Source organism: Sinohyriopsis cumingii, chromosome 4, assembly GCF_028554795.1.
Source record: "Sinohyriopsis cumingii isolate HCF-2022 chromosome 4, ASM2855479v2, whole genome shotgun sequence".
Classification (NCBI taxonomy): Eukaryota; Metazoa; Mollusca; class Bivalvia; order Unionida; family Unionidae; genus Sinohyriopsis; species Sinohyriopsis cumingii.
In genome coordinates, this window is record NC_142964.1 from 4342233 (window position 1) to 4357450 (window position 15218).

Below are 15218 nucleotides of genomic sequence, written 5' to 3' on the forward strand. Positions count from 1 at the left end.
ATGGCCTTGATTAGACCAATGATTTTATTCTCAGAATAAGTGTTCACTTAACCCACGTGGTCCCATCATGACCTTGACAACAACCAATCATTTTGAAATAAAATAGAACTTTGTTTAATTCTGAATCCAGTTCAGAATATAGATCAACACCTGTTTATAAACTAACAGTCAAGGTCAAACAATTTTCAGAAAATATCTCTAGTGAATAAATTTACATCACAATAGCGTGTAAGAAAAATAAAAATTTAAAACAATTAAATTATATATATATATATATATATATATATATATATATATATATATATATATATATATATATATATATATATATATATATATAATTATAATCAGATATACGTAACAATATGATCGTGGACATTTGTTATTTCATGGATAAAGCTACAAGCACACATGGAAGCACTGGTCTAGCTACAAGCACACATGGAAGCACTGGTAAGACCTTTAAATTTGACCATTAGCCTCTCCATCTGTGTAGCCTGATTAATTCATAGACTTGCTACCTTCAAAAGCTCGTCGAGTCAAAGAGCTACAGTCGAGCATGTACTGGAGCGTCCGCTGTTTTAATCCACCAGTTTTAAACGTACGCCTTTTCTGGATGCCTTTCATTTAATTTATGTAGAAATAAACATTAATCATCCCACCACCTATCATAGAATACAACTTTTCTAACTTTACGCAGATACCTGCTTATCACAAGCTGGACTTTTGTTCAATTTCACCTAGGTCACGACCTTGCGGAATACATCGGGCATTCTGGCAGTGGTTAGCTGCAAGTCTACGTGTTTCAAGAAGTCGGAGCAGCTCCGAAAAGTAAATGAACCGCGAGTTGAGCGTCTTTTGAAGCGATACATTGCATTTGCTAACCCTTGCTTTGGGCAAAACTGTATAAATTTCTTTTAATTGTATGATGCAATCTTCAATAATACGTTGGATTCGAGACTAGTATGTTGCCTCCAACTTTGTATACGATTTATTAAAATGGTGTTGCGTAACAATGACACTAAATTATTAGCTATTTATCTCGTTTTGATCGGTTCTAGTTTGAGCATATCCTTTGGTCCATAGCCCATTTCAGGCAGACTTCGGTGAACTTCGTAATTTGCTCGGAATTTTGATCACGTGGCGGGTGGTCAGCTGACCGTAATAGCCATTCGATAGGTGGTGGGCAAAATGTGGCTAACGCTTCAGCATCAGCATCAACTTCTGTAACTACTTCAACATCGTTTATCGAGTTGAAAAATGCATATTCAACAGCGATGCTGCCGCAGATATTGACGAAATTTGATATTGGAACCATCCTGTCTTATTTTCTGGAAACCAGGATGGATTTCAAACCCATACGAGAGAGTAGCTTTGAGCTGTTTACATCTGGACATGTACATGTAAGTAAGGAAACGGTGTCGAAGTAAACAAATTTACTCCTGACAAAGAGCAAGTTGTTAAAACTATTTCTGTGCATCCGAAACGTCACTATAATACAATGAGTTTCATATGAGTTGTATCAGATTTGTTTTTGAAAGTCTGTGGCTAATTTACATATAAATTTCAATAAATTTTATTTCTGAAATATTTCTAAACAACAATGGACGCAAGTTTGTTATATACATGTACCCACCAGTGTTTGATTGGCTGGAGCATAAAGTAACTCGGGAGGTTATTTGGATAATTACGGAGCAACCCTGGTAAGTTCGGTATGAAATGGGCTATTGCATCAGTCGACTGAAAAGATTGCAGAAAAGTCGAGGGATCAAATTATGTACGTGATGCAGGATGGTGAAGCTGAGTAATAGTCGAAACCATAACCAGAAAGGTCGTTAATCCGGCATGCCTATCGACTGATTTGCAGAAACTATCAATTTTAATGGTCGTTTTGAAGATGCATATGTACTCCAGAAAACCATACTGTGGTAAAGACGTTTAGTTTAGGATTACATTCCTTGAAAGACCAGTCCAGTCTTCGCAAGCTACTTAAAACAGTCCAATCAATGATTTTCCTTTTATATTTGTAAAATGTTCATCCACGCTATTCAGCGGACAGGAATAGTAGGGCACCAAATTTATATTTGAAATATGACAAATCTATTACTCATTAAGGTATTATGTAGTATTAATTGTTGGTCAACTTGAATTGTTGAAACCGTGCATGAGCTCGGGCGAAGTAGAACGTGTAAAGCGTGGGTACTTCAGCACGAAGTGGTAAACGTGAAATATGCACTTTATTATACAGTGCATTAAAAATAACTGCGATATTGTTCAGCATAGATTTGATGCCATATCACATTAATATGCTGAAGATAATCTAGGAGTTAAGGTCGTGTTGGCCAGTCGGCCAAGTTCTTGAACAAAAAACAGCTTATATACTAGCTTTTACCTAGCACAATGCAGGTCAGCTTGCGCCATTCGGTCGATGTTGGTCTTTTGTTCAGTCATTTCCATAACTGTATTGAAATTAAAGACAACCATACCAGTGTTGCCAAGATTAATCAGTACTACACACTGTCCAGTTCTATACCTTTATAGCAAACGAAGGTTTGGGCATTTCACTATGTAGTTACTATGTTAGGTTAACAAGGTTAACAGTATATGTATGGTACATGTAAATCGGTAAGAATTAAGTGGACTCCCGTCAGTACGTCAATTCAACTCTTTTCGTGTGTGTGTGTGTAAAACTTGACGGTTTTGTTAATTTTCTCACATAGGCTACAGCAATTTTACAGCACATGCAAATTCGGAGTTTTACAAATTCAAAATAAGACATTTGAAAAACATCTTAGACCACTCGACACAATTTAATAAAGGTTAAAAAATCAGTCTGGCGTAAAAGGGATTTCAGGTTTGTACAAATGACACCAGTCCATTATCAGACATATTCGTCATTAATAAAAAGCGAATTTTTTAAAACGATTATACTTGGAAAAAAACGCTGAACAGAATCTGAATTTTTTTTTTACAGAAATTGCTCCAACATAAAGCTAGTGTTTTTTGGTGTTATACTGAATACACCTCTTCCATAATATTTAAATGCCGTTATTAAAATAGAAAATTATTTTAAATGACACTTTAAAATTGAGCTCGATTTAACCAAATTTGACATCAGATTGAGGTGAATGGATTTAAAATTGAAAGAAGTAACGCCTATTTACCAAAACAAACTTAACATGCTCTACAAAATCGTTTAACAAAAGTATACAGTATTGAACAGGAATCATCCAACTTGATGTCATTCAAAGTTTATAGAAATGATACCGATTCTGTAACACACATGGATATGTTACTAAACGACACATGAAACAAATCTCTCAGAGACAGCTACATACTTTTTTTTAATAACGTTGATCCAAGGCAACATGGAATAAACCGCTTTAAACTGGAAAGATGCTATCCAGTATGTTTGAAGGTAAACAATAGAAAGCTTGAAACGATTTTCATCGTATATGCAGTCAACAGCAAGGGATGAAATTTGAACAGAAGTGTCCTTCATACCCAAATTAACTACTCTTGCTGTGGGCAGTTCCGCAGATGTCCTGTAAGTTAATGATTTTTGGCCGACTTGGACCTCTTAGCTTAGGCTGAACACTTTTGTATACTATGTACATCTACAGAAGACTCTAGACAAGTCGCCTGAAGGTGATATTTTTAATTGTATTTGTTTTGTTTGGATTCGAGTACACCTCTTTAAATTTTTAAAATCTGCAGATCACATCTTGCCCACCGAAGGACGATGTATAAGTGGAGAGATCTTCCCGGACTCGTCCGACGAAACTTGCAAGAAATATTTTATTTGCAGCAAAGGTCAGCTTGTGAAGCAAACCTGCTTCAGAGATTTCGTGTACAGCAAAACGATAAATACGTGTGTACCGCCATTTAGTTCCTACAATGACTGCAATGGTAAGTGAACATGGAGTTAACGATACATCTTCACAGCCGGAAGGTAGTGATCCAGTAGTTTGCATCCCCATCAAATGCAACAAAAAAACTAAACGCCATTGTAATTTTGAAAAATTCTAACAATTAAAGTTATGAAGTTATTGGATAAAAGATGTTGAAAAATTATTTTTGTTTTCGTCTTTAAATTGTATCATTTGACGGTTAGTTGCATAAACGAAAACTTTGCATGGATTTTTAAATGGTCCACATGCAAGTGTTAAGATAGTAATTTATTATGAAGACAAAATCGACATTTGATTTAGGTTAACCGTCCGTTTCCATTGTAATTAGATGAGACTGTTCAGAATGGCGTTCATGTGGTCTGGCAATATAATCAGTTTTTATTTCGCAGCATGATTGATAATAAATCGCGGAAATGGGTTTAAAGGAAATTAAGTCCGAGATAGCACGCATTGCGAACGCAAATCGTCCGTAAATCTAAAAGCGGAAACAATTAAAAAAATTGAGGTCCCCAAGTTTTATGTATTCATGTAAGTTTCGAAATTTTAATTTCCAATAGAAAGAATGAATTGTACTTGCAGACAACTAACAAAATGTAGAGAATAACTTCTTGGTTTTCGCCTTTTTGAAGGGAAACCAGCTCACACGCAAACGACTCCAGCACAGACTACAGTAGGTAAGTCTACAAAAATTTGCCAAGTGGCTCTAACTAATGTGTTGTAAAGTACTGAGACGTTTCCTAGAGATCAAAATTTTTTCTTTCGAAATTCTTTTTTTCAACATCGAAACTTTAGTTAGGTTCGACCATTTACTGGAACAGAAAGTATGCCTCTGATTTGTTTAATATTTAATGAAAATGTAGGTAATTTTTGTCGTGTTAAATCGTGGCTAAAATCAGTTACGGAAGTTTATTTCTATTGAGAATTTTGTAAACACTTCTGTACGTACTTGTATGTTACTATCACAAAACATGCTTGCTAATAACGCTACATGTGTCGAACGTTTAATTATAATGTATATACGTCATAATTATCATCCACGCAAGTACACTTTTGATTGCATAATAAATGAAAAACAAAGTAATGGAGGTTTTGCTTGGGGAATGAGGGGTGCGCAAATTATCAGTCGGTTGATTCGTCACTTGAAATATTGACAGAAGTTTGTTAAATTAGTAGATAGATGTATACCAGGAATGGAGGAACTAGACTATAAAGATGGGATTTGGGAAATGCAGCAAAAAATGGTCAACTATCACACTAGAATGAGTTATGCTGTTGCTGATGGAGTTCACTAATATTAATTGACCTCTGCAGGTAGTTCTTAGAAACTTGCATCAAAACAAATTATATAAAGCTGGTAATCAACATTAACAGCAACACTCACAACAATATTAACCAGTTTACAAAATCTGACAGATGATCAAACACAAAGATGGCCAATAGTAGATACAATAATGGAGCAAATTGTGACTAAAAGATTGCCTAGGTTGGCAAGTTGGAGATCAGTAGGTCCCTTTTGATCCTTATTAGATCAAATCAAGAAGAAACTGAAGAATCGAGTTCATAAAACTGATGACATTAGACACTGCACCATCATATGACTAAATGCATTTGTTTGGTTTAAACACGAATAGGGTTTGTGGTGTTTTGTACGAATGTTTGTGAAGAATATTAACTACCACACATTATCTGAAAAGAACGCCACATTTTCAGCCATTTAAAAAAGCGACAGATTATTGGTTTTGATTATTACGCTTTTTACCCGAATTTGTAGTATTGCCACGAATCCAGTTGTGGCTTGTGAACAAATAGCTTTCTTTAACTGTTAGACTTGGTGGGACTCGTTTTCCTGGAGATTTATTTGCAGTTCCCCTAAACAAGTTTTATTTTACTAGAGAGATGGCACTGTCGTCCATCTATGGCACCAGCAGTTTGAAAATATTTTAACCTTTAACCTACTGAAGTTGTTGATATACGCATTGTTTATCTGCTTGCACACTGATTTTCCGTTTTTGTAATGTTAATTTTATTTTTCTATTCTGTTCTTTGATATCAGGATCTACAAATTGTAACTTTGATTCAACTGCAACTGCGTCAGCATGTTCACCCATTTTCATTTCTAGTTCTGATTAATATTTTAAATTTGTATCGGTTCAGAAATGGCAGATTGATCCATTTTCTGCTCACAGTAATAGTGTCGAAAAATTACACGTAAACATGAACTGAATACAGCGTCACTGACGTGTTGGAACTTCCGAACGTGTTGTAATGCATTTCCATCTGGGTGAATCGGATATACGGAATACTTAGAAAAAAATTCCTTTTTCGCTGTATTTTGCTGTTTTGGAAAACAAACCACTGCATGTCTTTCATCCCTGCTGCTATAGCAACTTTATTGTCGTATCGTTGTTATTAACAAAGTCCAGTATTTATCTTTTCCAGCTGTCAGATAAATTTGTTTTCATACTAGTTTATTACACCTTGTCATTTGATCTTTTGTCCTTGAAGTGTATAAACAAAACTTGGTGCTTTTGTGTGAGTATTGTACGTTTCTGGTGTTTGTACTTGATGGTATGGATGATCAGCTGGAAGAATAGTTATTAATTACAATTGTTCGTGGAAAATGCATTGAAATAGGCTGCTGGAAGTTCATTAATAAACACCTTGAAAAGATGGTGGAGAAAGGGTAACGAAAACGAACGAAATATTAAGACTAGAACTGTAAACATGGAAATTGTCGAATGTGTGATTTGTGTAAATGTTTTAACCACAGCACAATATCACAAAGTGGCGATTTAAATAAACTGGAAAAAGTCGATTTCCAATTAAATATGGACGATCCTTATTATTACTAGGATTTCCTGTTTGCATCAAGTATTAACACAAGTACGAAGCATGTTAAGATCAGGAAAATTTAGAAGAAAAATCAGCAAAAAATGCTAATATAAAATCTGGTAAGTAATTTTGTAAACACGATACAAACTCATACTGTTTAAAGTAAAGCAGGATGTAAAAATTGTTGAATGAACTATTCAAGAAGTTACAAATGCAATTAAAGTTTCGCCTTTAGTATAGGAATTTAAAATGAAAACCAGACAAGTGGAAGCTGAAATTTTCAAGATAAATGTGATATTACACAAGAAAATGATTTACGTTGGTGGCATGAGCACTACTTTTGATGAGATTTCTCGTTCCCAATGTTTTAAAGATACGATGGCGGTTATGAAACTACCTGTTTACCAATAGCTGGAAGTCCGATAGGCAATAAGGAAATGTATGATTATAAACGATGTCTATGAAGGCTACGATTTAAATAAACTAAATAACAATATACCAGGCACATAAATGGTTTCTCGAACCGTAGCAACAGGAATTGGATCACCAATAAAAAATGCTTTTGAAAAATAAGGAAAAATGTCATTAAACACGGCATGCAATCGTATTACTAAGATCATCATTCCCAATTACAAACCTATACAGATTTAGACTTTGACACTAACCATTATTTGAATCCGGATAAAGGGGACATTACTTAGCAACATTTCATACTGCATCATTTCGGAGATGGCGGATTAAAAAAGATTTCCAGAAGAAATTTCAAAACAAGGGAGGCAAAATTCATTGGGAATATTAATATTAATACCATGAGACGAAATATGTTCATTTATTTTGAATGCTGGCTATACAACAGTTCTTGTTAGATGCAGATGTGTAGGTAATTGCAGAATATGGCTTGAAATGATTATATTCAACATCATTAACAATCACACCAGCCACCAGGTAACGTTTCTGGAAATATTAATTCAATGTTCTTAATAACTGCATAATAACACGGTTGGGTGGATCAGCAGAAAAATGGTAACGTTGCAAGGGAATAGGTTACGAAAATAATTGGCCATCTTCTTCCAGAAATGTAAGAAGAAAACTAAGATAAAATCAGAAAATCTAATAACGTCAAACAAGGTTTGATGAAAAATGCTGCATTTGCGGGACTGGTATAAATAAATTATACGATATACTGACAAAATCTATTAAGGATTTACAAACGACTAGCGACGGGCAAGTTGACCGAGCTGAAATGTGAGATTCGATAACTCGAAAATAGAAATGTCAAAAGACCATGTTAGTATCCAGTAACCGATGCATACAGGATTTACTGCATTGCAAAGATTTTTCGACCTTGAAAAATATCTTCATAATTTTTTTTAGGCAACTATAAAGCAATATTAGAACTGACGGCAACCACACTCTATTAAAATTCCAGAACTGTAAAATGAAATAGTGCAAATGCAAACATATTTGCAATACTGGACATGGATCATGACTTTAAAACATTAAAAAGACGTTGATATATGAAACGGTTTGATTTAAACAAGAGCTCAGTTCCTCAGTACTTAAATTTTCACTGATTTTAAATCACTGATTTGAAGTACGAAATACATTGTATCAAGGTTTCTTGTTAGGACATATTGCCTGAACAAAAATGATTGCGGAAATGAAATCGGTTTCTAAGAATGGAGTGAAATATGTTGCCCCAAAACAGTAATAGGTAATGAAGTTGTTATAAAATAAAAATTATCAAGATCTGAATCCGAAACAGATGTAAAAATAGTGGGTGGTAAATTTCTGGGCATTAAAGAATAAGACGTGCACTAATGCAACGCTGTACGAATACGTAACAGCTTAATTTGCTAAGATTATATATTTAACCCGAAATATAGAAATGCACATGTTAAAGGATAAGAAAATATGTTCAAAATTGTTTATAGAAATGGCAGAAATGTACAAGAAACGGGCAAATTTAAATAATTGTATACTTTAATAAGTTGTATTTTTAATTTAAATGCTTTTTTCCAAATTTAAACATTATTAAATCAGTAACAGAAACATTATATATATATATATATATATATATATATATATATATATATATATATATATATATATATATATATATATATATATATATATACAATAATTAAAATAGTTCATAATATATGTATAGTATCCTTTACTTTGTTCAATTGTTTAAGTTTAAAAATTAGATATTTGAATAGAAAAGGATGTATTTATCATCTAGAGCCAGTATTTGTTGGCTGCCTTTAGAAATACGAAAAGTATTAACCAGTGCTACAAAATCGAATGCATGCAAAAAGCCAATTAAATACATATGCTCGTACAATAGTAGTAAGGCAACTGGAAATCGGTCCAACATCCCGAATTTTAACCCTCCTAAAGAACCGAGCAGATTAAAGATGGTCTATATCTCACGAGAAAGCTGCAATAACTATCGCGATCTTGCGTATTGATTATAAATTCGACCATGATTTTCAGTAATTACTGAGAAAGTTATCCTTGATGTAAAGTGTCTGAAACGGATAAGTTTCCGTCTAGAGACTCGTTCACATTGGTGACTGACACAGTTTAGTGTTACGTATAGTCTTGTATCTACAACGAATATTTAATTTGACTCGTGTTGTTTAGAATAAAATAATGAAACCTCTTCTCCTTAAATTTAGATCCCGTCTTGTCCTTGCAATATCTACATAAACGCATTGCAGATTTCTCGACCCACATATCTACTGCGTCGTGTTCTATACACAATATGTAAGCTGTAAAAAAAAATCGAGAAATGAAGAATGAGTCAGCAGCAGAAGTCTTGAAATTTGTCTTAAATAATTTGATCTTAAATTGTAAATCATTTTTGCAAAACTGCTCTATGGATTTTGTAACAACTGTATTCTTTATGCCCCTGTTCGAGCGATTAGGCCCATATCTCCAGTATGACTGAGGATACGCCCACCAAATTTGTCTTGTATAAAGACCTAGAGTTAAATGTAGGTGCATCATTATCTAGCTGCTGCGAGAATAATTGTACAATCGGAGTGAAAATTAAGTCAAAATCACTCCATCTTGTTTTCTAAATGGCGAGGGTTGTATGTTAGAACAAGATGTTAATAGCGGGATAAAAATGATCCGAATATAGCCAAGAGTCGTGTATTTAGATATTGCAGCTAAGGTGTTCGAACATCGCAATTTTCTAAACACATTAAGTGCTGATAAACATGGAATGGTGTTGTAGGGTTAGTTATTTGTAATGACGACATTATCGTCCATAAAATCGCTTGTTTCGCATTGCATTGCAGACGAAATGACCTGAGGTAAATTTTTTTGTAGTATGGTACATCAGTCTAGTCGTGACTATTTCTGGTGGGGCCTGAAAATGACGTTTTCTGAAACTAAATCAGATTGATCTTTCGCGCAGAACTAGTGAAATGTTAAGAATTTTGAGGGTTAACCGCAAACGTTTTAGATGTGCAAGAGTTTGCTGTAACGATGTTTGTCCATGCATTGTCATATTTCATATTTCCCCATTATATGGACAACATGTATGAGGAACCGCAGTTAAAAAAGGACCGCCAAATAGGTTTAAATAACCTTGTCATTCGGTTTTTTGCGTGCCTGAATCTAATTTGCATCAGGAAAAACAATTGTTGATATGGCGGATGGTGTTAGTGTCCTGTGCAGGACGAGTTTGGATGAGTATATCATTGTCCCTGCGCTCTTAAAAAGTGCTGAAATATAATAATACAGTCCATATGATCGTATGTGTGCACTGTACTTTAACTCCGACACCGCTGGAGATGGTAATATAATGAACGTGGCTTACGCCAACACTTTCCAAGGAGTCTGGGAGCAAGTAGGAAGTTGTAATTGAACTTCCGCTCATTTGCTTACAAATATCAAGTTTAATGCAGCTTTCGCGCACTATGTACACGTGCAACTTGGAATCGCGACGTAGTGCAGGTTTCGTATACTAAATATTCGGATCAGTCCTCGTCTTGATAAATATTTGTGTGTAGGAGGACCCACCTGCTTCAGTCTCTTAAAAATCATGTGACATACGAGAAAAGCAAAATAACAGAACTGTAGTTTATAGGCTGGGAATAGTTTCCACCCTTTTTAGTAACCTCTATAAAATTATCAGTAAAGGACGGAAAAGATGCCTGACAATGTACGTTATCCTTATTTTCCCAGCGCTTTAATACTATCTGATGCAAAGACTTAATCCCAAGGGTGCGTGTTCTCTGACCTACACTGAAGCATGGATTATTTTCTCAGTTGAAAATTAGGGTCCAACAAACATGACAGTGAAAATTACCTTAATTGGAGGTAATGTTTTAGGTTTATACTGAAAAAATGTCAACTTTCAATGACGTTCTTACAGATTTTAATTGTCGAAGCTACAATAGTAATGAAAATAGTATTCAAATCGTGTAATGCAGATAGCATGCGCAGTGATACAAATGTGAACAGGTCAAATATATTAATCCCACCACTATCTATAAAATTCATGGAGGACAAAAGTAATGAAATATTAACCCTAGTCATCTTTGACCTAGAACTAATGTATCTTCGGAACAAACGAGTTAAGTTTAAAAGTTTACAACGACGCAGTTTTCCAGTCGAAATTGCATGTATCTACGATCTTTATTAATAAACGAGACACGGAGTTTTATCCACTGTTCCATTAGTATTGTTGCAGTTATGTGAAAGCATCCTAATGATAATGCAAATAGGGGGAATAAACAAACACACACACCCCAACGAAAACGGCAATAGGAAAAACTAGAATCGAAATGAAATTCGCATAAGCCTCATTTTAGTCGACATTTTGGTAGTTATGGAGTTTAACACCATTTTTCAGTACAAGATTGGCTATACATCGCGGCTGGTTAAAATGGGGGAAGAACGCCTTTATCCGATTAAATAATCCTGGAATATTTGTGAACTAGTAGCTGTCTGGAGTTCAGTGTATTGCAATTGTTGCAGAACCTCCATTTTACATCTGATCTGTTTCTCTTGCGGTTGGGGGAAAGACGTGCAGAAAATCAGAGGTGGAATGTAAAACAAAACGTGTAGAGTACAACAAAAGCTTAATCTCTGTACAAATACCATTAGAGTAAACTGAAAAAGTTCCAGAACATGGTTATTGATAATTTTTTGCGGAAGGCAAATGCTTCTTCAGCATTATGAGAATACGCTGCGTTAATGTTTATTTTCTTTGACATTTTTCTATTACCACGGTAATGTTACTAGCAGAAATATCAACGCAAAGTTAGAATATCCGTTCCGTTCATAAACGGATGAACGCTTTGAATCAATGTTCTGCCACTGGATGGTGCGCACATTTTATGGTTGGGTACATTTGTATTTTATAGACCAGAGGTATATTTGTATTGTAGCTCAATGCAACTGTATTTCCATGTCCAGGAAGAAAAGTTAACTGGACTGTATTTATGTTGCAGAAACAACTCTCATGATGACGGAATCAACGCCAGGCAAGTCTTTCTTAGGAAAATTTTAATTTTGCTTTCTGACGAAGCTAATTTTGTATTAATTCATTGGAAGTTGAATTTTCTGTATTTTACAAAAAATAAGAATACGGAAACGCCAGGTAAGTCATCATTAGGAAAATTATTTTACAAATTACTGATTTATCTTTCTCTTTCGTCAGCAAATATATGAAAGAGACTTAGTTTTTTGATGCTAAATAATGGCAGCATCTTTCAAGATGAAATGCGATTCCTCAGTTGTTTATAACGGAGTCTTCCATTGCAACATCATACTCGAGATGTTGCCATAAGTCCATGTATTAGTAAAGGACTAGGCTTGCAAAAAACGAAAAAAAAAAAAACAAAAAAAAAAACAAACAAAACAAAACAAAAAAAAAAAAACAAAACAAATAAACGAAGCATAGCTTACTTGCGAACAAGCTTCATTACGAATGGTTCTTGCACTCTGTACACATGGAACTTTGCATATATGCTTAGTGAAACCCCGTCTTTCTGCACTTGTAGAACCGACAATACTGTCTGGGTCAGTCCACGTTTCCTTTTGTAGTATGTTTATAATTGTACAGACCTCGAACGGTGCATCAAATTTTAAAGTACGACTAACCGTGTAACGAATGAAGTCTTAAATGTTTATTGTCTGTTGCCATGTGACCTCGTTCCGTGCATTGGAAGAGTTAGACTTGTAAAATCGGTAAAAGCGATTCTCGTGCTATGTAGATAGCACTTAAAGAGGGTTATCATTTGTGTCTTCATCTCCATCGGTGCTATTATATGATATATACACACACACACACACATCAAGTTGGTTGTCAGCACGAGAGCTGAAGATTTGAAGTAAACGAGTTCGTATCATCGCCATAAAAGCTCGTATTATCGCCATAAAAGCATCATATGAAGATGTCTCACGGGTATCATATCAGACTTTCGAGGAAATGTAATAATTGAAACTACAAACTACCGAGCATATTTTATAATGGAGAGACTTCAAATTTTGTTTTCAAGTTACAGCAGTCTGATAACAACCAGGATCATGAAAACGACAGGTTATCGGAGGTGGAAGGACGGGGAAACTAGTCCTAACACCTACGACTGAAAATCATAATAATCTGTTCCTACAACCAGTTGATTCCTTGTATGTCCCAAGAGTTGTATAAAGCGCGTTTGATTGTAAAGTACGTGCGGTCATATTCACCATATGATTACTATTCGAGCAAGTGTAAAAAAGGTCTAGGGCATAGTCACTGATATTAATTGCGGAAGGCAAATGATCCTCCTGGATTACATTAACATTTGCTACGTTGGTATTGCTTTTCTTTGTGACGTTTTTTAAATGCCTCTAAAACGTTGCTATAAGGAAGTTGCACGTACAATTTGAACACGTTTCTTGTCCATATAAGGATTTACGCTCTGAATCCGTGTTCTGGCAATGCGTTGTGCACACTTTCATGTTGGGTATATTTAGTACTTTATAGATCAATGATGCATTATTTGTATTGTAGATAAACACAACCTATTCCCATGACACGGAAGGAAATTAACTGGATTGTTTATTTATTTTACAGAAATAACTGAGACTGTGACCAAAACAATGCCAGGTACGTCCTTTTTTATAGCAAAATATTAATTCAAACAAAATCTTATGGTTTTTATTATTTTCTTGAACCATCTTGGAGGGACGGTTTAGTTTTTTCTTTGAAGCGAAATCGCTAAATGTTTCAGTGATGGAACTTGAAAATCCGTAATCCGTATAACCCTTTGCTGATTATAGACCAGCTTAAAATGGCGGCTGTACATGTCAAAAATACCTCTTCTACAATAAAGGCAGTGATTGATCGAACGAGACATGCATTCAGACGGAAGACAGTCTGAGTAGGTACAAGAAACGTATTTCAGGAACAACAAAAGCCGGCTAGAATCAGTAGCAGTGCAACATTTCCGGAATATAATTGCATAACGTAGGGATATGAAAGTGTCCTCTACATGGTCATACTTTTGTACTTCCATAAATAGGTTATTTTTTGTAAAGTACAAACAACTTCGTTCGGAAAGAAAATAAAATTTCCACTTTATTTAATTTGCATTTTGATTTAAATTTTTTCATTATATCCTCTTGATAATGTAACGTCGTATTTTGGACTTCACCTTCTCCAGAAAGTTAAATTACTACCTGATCTGAATCATCGATTTTAGTTTTGTAAACATGTTTATCTCAATTCGAGTCTAGAGCTTTGGAAATTCTCCCAAGAATTGCAATGTCTACCTTTTGTGTGTTACATTTATATTATAATTTAACTAATAGAATTTTAAATATGACAAAGGTTTTATTTTGTGAACACTATGAACCATCCATAAGAAAACTTTCCATTAAGTAAGTTTCTTTTTTTTTAAATATAGAAAATGCCAATATTGTCTAGAGGTCAGGTAGAGGACTGTGCAATGTTTTTCTAGAAATTATTCGTGCTATAAGCTCTGGAGGCAGAATAGTTGCATTGTTCAGTAGTTCATGTCGGCTCGAATTTTTTATTCAAATTTAGTTCAAGTGACTCTTTTTCTGGAAATAGAAAGTGCTCTTCAAAAAAAGCATTCTTGGAAGTAGATATTTGAAGTTATACTGAAATTACAGATAAAGATATATTATTGCATTGTATTGTGATCTAATAAAAGATTGTGCGCACATCACTACATAGGCAACAACAGGCACATCACCACCCTCAGCATTGGATTTAATTTGGATTTAAGTTTATTCAGAACTTTAATCATTAGGACTTGTATGTAATTCAAGGATTATTTGAGATTTAGTTTTCGTAGTACCATTCATTCCTTACATTTTCACTTTGTATGCCAGGGAAATTGTTGCATTTCGTATTGCTTGTTAACTCTCGTTATTTCTATTGTTTTAAGACGGCGCAAGGTTTATGGTATTGTATTATCATTGCTTTGATCCTCTGAAAGA

The 15218-nt window shown here is 34.6% G+C and overlaps 1 protein-coding gene across 1 annotated transcript in view; it reads left to right on the top strand.

Annotated features, from left to right (window-relative positions):
- Positions 1-15218, top strand: part of LOC149800555 (uncharacterized) — a 30015-nt gene that overhangs the window by 5775 nt on the left and 9022 nt on the right. The window contains exons 3-6 of the mRNA XM_089954435.1: positions 3718-3909; positions 4541-4585; positions 12218-12250; positions 13828-13860. Coding sequence (XP_089810561.1) covers positions 3718-3909; positions 4541-4585; positions 12218-12250; positions 13828-13860 — 303 coding nt within the window. The remainder of the gene's footprint in view (positions 1-3717; positions 3910-4540; positions 4586-12217; positions 12251-13827; positions 13861-15218) is intronic.